This window comes from Plecotus auritus (genome assembly GCF_963455305.1).
Source record: "Plecotus auritus genome assembly, chromosome: 4".
NCBI classification, from domain to species: Eukaryota; Metazoa; Chordata; class Mammalia; order Chiroptera; family Vespertilionidae; genus Plecotus; species Plecotus auritus.
Window position 1 is genome coordinate 183,240,729 of NC_137775.1, and position 8,392 is coordinate 183,249,120.

The 8,392-nt window shown below is 45.8% G+C and overlaps 1 protein-coding gene across 4 annotated transcripts in view; it reads left to right on the forward strand.

Annotated features, from left to right (window-relative positions):
- The window catches only part of CHN2 (chimerin 2), a 271,320-nt gene extending 262,928 nt beyond the window's left edge, over window positions 1–8,392 (forward strand). For all 4 annotated transcript variants that reach the window (XM_080664382.1, XM_080664379.1, XM_080664380.1 and 1 more), the window contains 5 exons: window positions 654–827; window positions 2,055–2,132; window positions 4,378–4,515; window positions 6,084–6,189; window positions 6,592–8,392. In XM_080664382.1, the coding sequence (XP_080520508.1) occupies window positions 654–827; window positions 2,055–2,132; window positions 4,378–4,515; window positions 6,084–6,189; window positions 6,592–6,763 (668 nt within the window). In that variant the 3' untranslated portion in view covers window positions 6,764–8,392. The remainder of the gene's footprint in view (window positions 1–653; window positions 828–2,054; window positions 2,133–4,377; window positions 4,516–6,083; window positions 6,190–6,591) is intronic.

Below are 8,392 nucleotides of genomic sequence, written 5' to 3' on the forward strand. Positions count from 1 at the left end.
GATATGAGCTTTATAAATAATTACTTTCATCATCACATTTCACGGCATTGTTCTGCATTGTAAGCCCTCCGGTACTCCCACTGGAGTCCAGTGAGGCATCATTTCCCCTCGCAGGTGTCACAATAAGGCAAGTGGCGGGAAATTGGCCTGCCCACTGCCCACAAGGAGGAAGAGAGTGGAAACTGTGGGCACCTCTCCAGGAAGGGGTTCGCAGAGAGAGTAATCTTGTCTCCCACAAGAGGAGCAGCGAGGACTTAAGAGAAACGGCCGAGCGAACGGCCTGCGTGCCCGCTGTGAGCCATGACTAGCTCTGAGACTCCACACCCAAAAGCCCACATGTGGCCGCAAAGGTCCCAGGCCCGAAAGGGAAAGAAACATACAAACAACCTGGCTAATGACCAGTACCATCCCAGTGAGACTAGTCCAGCAGCAGAGAAAGCTTCACGAGAAAAAAAATGAATTATGTCAGAGTTTCCCGAATACATTCAGATTTCACACTCATTGGATGGAGAGGACCACCTCTGAGTGGGGTGGACGCTCCAGGGAGATACGGCAAACCCTTGGCTGTTTTCAGTTTATTTCTGGTAACGTGTCATTTGTGCTGGCCTTTGACCAAAGGGCAGGGCAGGCTAATGTGGCTTCTTTGTTTACAGACTGCGGGCTGAACGTCCACAAGCAGTGTTCCAAGCACGTTCCCAACGACTGTCAGCCGGACCTCAAGAGGATCAAGAAGGTGTACTGCTGTGACCTCACCACCCTGGTGAAGGCGCACAACGCCCAGAGGCCCATGGTGGTGGACATATGCATTCGGGAAATCGAAGCAAGAGGTTTGGAAAAGGCTCCTTGATACAAGGATTTGATTTTTACTGTTGCCAAGGAAACTTGCTTAGAATCGTTAAATGGACTCTCCACTGTTGACGTAGGAAAAATGCTCTGCATAGGCTCACGTGCCACGTGCGTGCACCCACACACACAAACTAAATCAATTTCTGTTTCATTCATAAACTCTTCATGTGTGAAGCGCTTCCGTGTATGCATTCCGCACATGCTTGCTGAGCATTTATCATGAGCTACACATGGATGATATAAAAGGCACATTTATTTGAAGGTATATAATTAAATTAATCACATGTAAACATTTAACATATTGTCATATTTGTGACTAAATATAAAGGCTATAAATTTGTGTTCATTTTTAAATTTTCAATTACAGTTGACATTCAATATGTCATTAGTTTCAGGCTTATAGCATAGTGATTAGACATTTGTATACCTTACAAAGTGATTCCCCCAATCAATCTATACACCTGCACCATACACAGTAATTACAATATTTTTTAAACATTTTTATTTATTCCAGAAAGGAAGGGAGAGGGAGAGAAAGATGAAAACATCAATAATGAGAGGATCACTGATTGGCTGCCTCCTGCACACCCCACACTGGGGATTGAGCCCGCAACCCAGGCATACACCCTGACTGGGAATCGAACCATGACCTCCTGGTTCATAGGTCGACGCTCAACCATTGAGCTGCACTGGCTGGGCTACAATATTTTTTACTACATTCCCTGTGCTGTACTTGACTTCCCTGTGACTGTTTTGTAACTGTAAACGGCTATAACATTGGGCTGTTTCAACAAAATCAGGATAATACGTATCTCACACCTGCATACATTGATGTGTGTGGCACATGGACTAAGATGATGCTGAAGAGAAAGCAACTAGCTGCCTGAGGCAGTGCAATTGCATCCAGCAGTCTGATGAACAAAACAAGCAGGAGATCATGTTGATGAGAATCGTAAACACGGGTTCGCTTTGCAAAGCCAGGCAGGAAGAAGCCCGGATCACCGAGGTCTCCGCCATCCCGCAGCAAATGAAGACCTGTGGGCGGAAAAGGAGACGGACAAGTCCAAGTGCCGCTGGAACAGTGGGTGATGCAGAAGCACTGACGATTTTGCTCGTTTCCTGATAGCGCACAGTGCAGATATGAAAATAGAGTGGTTCTTAGATGTTGCTGGAAGCTGGCTAAAGTCCCCCTGTCTCTTTTTTAACAGGATTAAAGTCGGAAGGTCTTTACAGGGTCTCCGGGTTTACCGAACACATCGAAGATGTCAAAATGGCATTTGATAGAGGTGGGCTTGCGCCTTCTTTTTTATTTAATCCTCACCTGAGGATATTTTTTCCATTGATCTTTAAAGAGCGAGTGGAATAGAGGGAGGCGGGAGAGGGGAGGGAGAAAGGGAGAGAGAGACAGAGAGAGAGAGAAACATCAATGTGAGATAAATGCATCAATTAGTAGCCTCCCTTATAAGCCCCGACCAGGCCGGGGATCCAATCTTGCAACTACTAGTAAGGTACGTGCCCTTGACCGGAAATGGAACCTATGACCCTTCGGTCCGTGGGCTGACACTCTAACCACTGAGCAAAACTGGCCATTGCATGAGCTTGAAAGCCAGCTGATTTTTTAGTGCCCTGTCTTTGGGACCCAGATTTTATTCATGCTGAGACTGGGGTTTCAGGGTTCCTGAGAGCTGTTCTTCAGTAAGCTGAGGAGTCATGGTTTACAAATCTGCTCGTTCTCCGCCTCTCTGGGGATGACTTTTATTAAGTGTGGACAAGTGACCACACAAGGAAGTGAGTTTAAAATACTCCTTGAATGAATGAGCAGCCAACATTTGGTGCCATTAAATTCTTGTGTTGGTTGCCCAACACTTACGGTTACTCCCCTGGCACCAGGATATCCTCTGTCTCCCCATCTCAGGATCCTGTTGACTCTTCTCCTTTTCCCGAAGCTCCAAACAAGAGAGCAGAAGGGAGGGAGTGGGGTCCCCCATGCAGTGAATTTGGGGAAGCCAGTGGAAGTTCAAGAGGTAACTCCTTTTGCTCTTTATGACTGTCATATGCTCCCCAGGCCATGTGACACAGTCATAAGGGAACTTTTTAAAAATGCAGATCACCATGGCCCATTCTGGGGACTCATTCAGAAAGCTGGGTGAGCCCAAAATTCTGTATTTCTAATGAATAATCCAATGACTACTGGTGCAGCCAGTGGAGGGATGGAACCTCACCCGCTAGCTAGAACCTCCACTCTCTAGAATAGTGTCCACGGTCTCTGATGACCTGGCCGCCCCGTCTGTTCAAGCTCATGGCCAGTTCCTCCTCCCTGTACACTTTGCACCCCAGCAACACGGAAATCCACCTTACCGTTTCCACGGACAAGCCCCTCGGCCCACGTCGCTCTGTCCATCTATAATGCCCTCACATCTCTGCCTGGAAACACTTCCCATTCATCGGGTGTCAGCCTGTCCTTCCTTTCCTGAATCCTCCCTGACCACCCGCCCCACACTGACCTACGAGTTCCATTTCCTTTCCGATGCCCCCCTCCCTGTTTCCACATGTCTCCCTGTCTCCAGCACAGCGGTCTTCCAGTCTCCTTGCAGCTGTCGAGTGGCATGCCTGACTCCCAATCTGACTAGAGCTGTTAAAGGGAGTGTGCCTTGTCTTCTTTGACTCACTGGGGCTTAAGAGTGCCTGGCACATTGTAGATTCTCAATAAAAGTTTGTAAAATATGTAAATGGGATCGTGTGGCATAGCTGCTACACTCTCACTGTTTTCTGTGTGTCGGCTTCTTTTATCCTCAGAGCCAAATTTGCTCAAGCATTTGTTCTTTCAATGCTCTGTATAAAAGAAAATGCGAATAGTCTCCCAATAAAACAGATTTTCTTCAAAAACATATTCTAGTATGTGCCAGTTAAATTGGACTCATAGTTCCTAAGGGTAAAACAAAAAGTCTAAAATTTCTTGAGAGTGACTGTAAAAATGGTAAGAAATGCAATATTGCCTCTACATGAGGGAAGGTCAAGGTTTCCCAAAATAAATTCCTAGGGACTGGGAGGAAGAATCAAGCTAAAAGAATCTTCAGTGAGCCTGAAAGAGACAATAGAAACCGAAGATATTCAGCAGTTATTTTGTGTATATCGTCTTCAAATCCAAGTTCAAAAAGTACTGGTAGAACTATTCAAGGACTAATTGCTTTTTTTAAAATTACAAATTTGGTTGTTACTGTATTCTATTATGAATCTGGATACAATCCAGAATATGAATTTTGGGCTAAATGTCTACTTAGAAAAATTACCATGAGCTGGGACCCAAATAACCATTTTAAGTCTATTTCACTAGCCTTTCTGGCTACAACAAACCCTCAGACCCAAAATCCCTCTCGCCAAACTCCTTTGTGTTACTCCGTGCACCTCAGCGTGATTGGAAGTAGTCAGCTGAGACTTGTAAGGGAGCATTCGTTGGATTTTATTTTCCTTCCTGGGCATGCTTTAACTTGGTAAAATCAGCTCCTAATTAATTAATTGATTGTTTTTCAGATGGTGAAAAGGTAGACATATCTGCCAACCTCTACCCAGACATAAACATCATCACTGGAGCCCTTAAACTGTATTTCAGAGACTTACCCATTCCTGTCATCACCTATGATACCTACTCCAAATTTATAGAAGCAGCAAGTAAGTATTGAGAACTTAATTTTTCATTTGTGTCAAATGTTTAAGTACAATGCTTTTGAATTCAAGAGCATTCAAACTCAGAGCTGTTTAAATGATTGCCTGAGCAGCTTGCTTTGCACTTGACCACAATGGCACAGTTGGTGGGAAAGTAGGCATCGTGCCCCAGCTGAGTGGAGCCAGCACCAGGACAACTCGGCTGAGCTGAAGCCACGTGCCAGCCAGCTGTCTCTGCCCATCAGCCCGTCTGTGCCGGGAACCTGGGCAGGCCTACACTGTTAGACGTTGAAAGCAAGAATGTGTCTGCAGTAGAAAAAGTAGGTGTTCTTCAATGAGGACTAGAGATTAGCTGCTTTCATCATCGGGTAGAATGCTGTTGCTAATCGATTATAATCATACCCCGAGTGTTTCCCATTGATGCTGTTCAAAATGAACCATAGGCCAGTGCTATGCTAGGAACTCTCATCAGTGTCCTTTTGTTTTGTCTTATCTGCCGGATGAAGCCAATATTATAATCCCATTTTACAGAGGAGGAGAGCAAGGCTCACAGGTCTCGGAATGGAGCATCAGCCTTGGTCGTCCATCAGCCCACGGTTGCTCACTCTGTGTTTGGCACTCTGGCCCACTGTTGTGAGGGAGAGGACCACAGTTGTGAAGGGGGCAGAGGGGAGGTAGGGGGTCTACCCTTTGCCTTGGGACATAGCGAGAAAGGGATTCAGATGCTGGGATGCATGGCATAGATGCCAAGCCCATTTGGAAGACGTTTTATAAAAAGGTATCATCTCGAGGTATGTGCCACTAAGCACGTAATGAGTCAGGGATTCGTGCACTTGGCGGAGGCGCGGTGGCCCTGCTTCCTGGTAGGGGAATCCTTCCTTCCTGGGTCCTGGTGGTCCTGAGTAGAGAAGGTTCCAGCAGCGGGGTCCCCTCCGTCGCAGGAGGGATGACGGGAGCGCTTTCTGTGGGTGGCTGCCAGAGACCTAAAAGGCAGAGCGGGTGTGCGGCCTCCCGTGGTCCTGTGCCTCGGATCCACCTCCTAACCTGGACGGCACACCAGGGTTCACCGTGCCAACACTTCGATGAAAAGCGCCACTAATGCAGGCTGAGTTGCCCGGCTCATCGGCCAGCGCCCTTGCCAGTTATAAAGTTGCTCAGTTCTGGAAGCCTGCCAGGAAAGACTTAATTAGACAACTTTAAGGGAACGCTACCAAGTGAGATCTGGTGTAAATTAAAGCTTGTGGTGGTGAGATCTCTAGCAGATCCACCATTGAGAAGCTGGGCAAAGCCCCGTCTGTGTGGGTGCCAACTGTAAGCATCTGCAGGCTGCAGACGCCGGGAGGGCCAGCCTCTGCCCCCCACCCAGTGGACATGCAATACCCACATGGTGCCCAGCCTCCAACCCTTTCTGGAATGAGGCAGGACACGAACAAACTCATTACTTTCAGGGAAATGTTGCCTGAAGTTGCATGAACTTATTAGGCTTCCCCTCCGTCTGTAGCCTAACTTCTTACATCTCTGCAAACTCGAATGCCACGGGCCGCACTGATATTCCTCCTGTGTGACCCTCACAGAAATCGCCAACGCAGACGAGAGGCTGGAAGCCGTCCACGAGGTGTTGATGCTGCTGCCTCCCGCCCACTATGAGACCCTCCGGTACCTGATGATCCACCTGAAGAAGTAAGCTCAGGCCTCCTGCCGCCTCCTCCGTGAACCCCGCCTAGACTAAAACCTCCATGCACTGAGGGTCAGCTAGCAATCCCCTTCAGACCATATTCTCCCAATGACAGTTTCACGATTCTTCAGGAAGAAGGACTGATTTTCTGATTTTAAAGATTGTGTCTATATCAGACTCCCTTAGTAACTCACTTGCACTGGCTGAGCCAATGTCCATAATTTAAAAAGAACAAACAATTAGAAAATTATCTCTTTAAAAACGCTTTTCTGTCCTTCTCATTCTTAATTTTCTTTTGCAATTTTCCAAACCAGAGTTGTTCTTGGAGGCATACATGTATCATCTGCATGAAAGTATGTGCACAAGTTGATATGATGGATGTCTCTGTGTCTGTGTGTGCCTTGCAGGGTGACTATGAATGAAAAGGACAATTTCATGAATGCCGAGAACCTGGGGATCGTGTTTGGGCCCACCCTGATGAGGCCCCCCGAGGACAGCATGCTCACCACCCTCCATGACATGCGGTACCAAAAGCTGATTGTGCAGATTCTAATAGAAAACGAAGATGTTTTGTTTTAACCCACCAGGGAAATGGTCTGGATGGCCCCAGGCCCATGGAGGTTCAGAAGGCTCAAGGAATAAAAACTCTTCTTACACTTGATTTGTTTTCCAAACAAGTGACAGAATTTCCTGGACCGCAGTGGATGGCCCCGTCGGCTCCTGTGTCTCATAGACACTCGCTTCCTCCACGTGAGAACAGCACGGGCGAGGGTGAGAGCACGCCCACCCTGGGGTCTTCGCCGTGCCTCGTATGTATGTCTGTTTTGCTGGAAGAGTGATTAATAAATCTTTCTTTAACTTATTAAAAAACCTATGTAGACCTTTATACTTCAGGTTTATCAGTAATAAAAGGGAACTTCATTCAGAGAGGTACTTGATACAGTTAAACATTTTCCACTTATGAAAAGAAAGACAATTCTATATGTTAAATGTTAAATGAGACTTATATTGTAAAATGGATTTTTATTTTAGCTGCAAGAATGTTCCTTTATTTTAGCAAATAGAACTCAATGCAGTGCATTGATTATCGCCCTGTGTACCTTGTCCTGCCTTCGTGCTGTGATCCCTGGGGAAGTTTACCATGAATGCAGTATTATCTTGACATACCTCCGTCCTTATCAGTGCTTTCCAGTGAAACTTCACCTGCCGCCTGTGTCCCTGCTTTTGATCCTTTCTGCCGTTAAGCACTGGCATTATGCTATCGTATGGTGTATGTTTATAGCAATTGTAAGAATGGTCTGGAACATCCACCAACTTTCTTCCCATAAAAATTTCGTAAAGTCTCAAAAGTCTGTTTGGAATTGGTCATGGTCTTTCCATATCATGTGTGCATACCCCAGAATATGCAGAATGTGGTCATTTCACATCGGGTCATCTGGCCACACTGGTTGCATCTGGGCTGTATAAAAAGTTAGCATTTTTTTTTCCCTTTTCTTTGCAGGCAAGCACTCAGAGTTCATCGGTTAATGCCAAACTGTATTTTGGCCACATTTCTGCATTTATGAAAGGCGAATCTGCAGAATAATTGCTGATTTTCTTTTCATTTTTGTTTTATAAACAAGCCTGTTTTTCAAAGTAAGAATGAATGAGTTTGGTTTCCATGGATATTTGTTCCTCTTTGATCAACGTAGCTCTGTATGGATAATAACTTAATATGATTTTATTACTACAGTTCTGATTGGTTATATTTATCGTAGCATGAGCTTTTCACACCAAGATCTCTATATTTTGTAACATAGGGAAAATATTTAAAACATCAAAAACTGTACATCTCGATTTCTTCCCCCCTCAGTCTTTTCCTCCGATTGTCTGAGATGATTTATGCAATTACTCACCTGTGTTGTTTTGGGGTGACCAGGAGAAGATTACTGTGACAAGGGGGTTGGAAGGAGGAGGCAGCAGCATGGCCGCCCCACCGGGCAAGTCCCCGATGGAGTCCTGGGCACTAGGGGGAGAAAGCACTTGTGCTAGGTCCCCGCTGTCCTGGTTCCTGCCAGCTGTACAGATTGGTTTGTTGTAGCTGATGTACTTCTTGATACTGTCAAAAATTACCTGGAAATGGTTTTATTTTGTGAAGTGGACAATACTTTGTAATTTATGATCATGTAAATGGAAGGAAAGGAATTAAATGCATTCAATTCTTCTGTC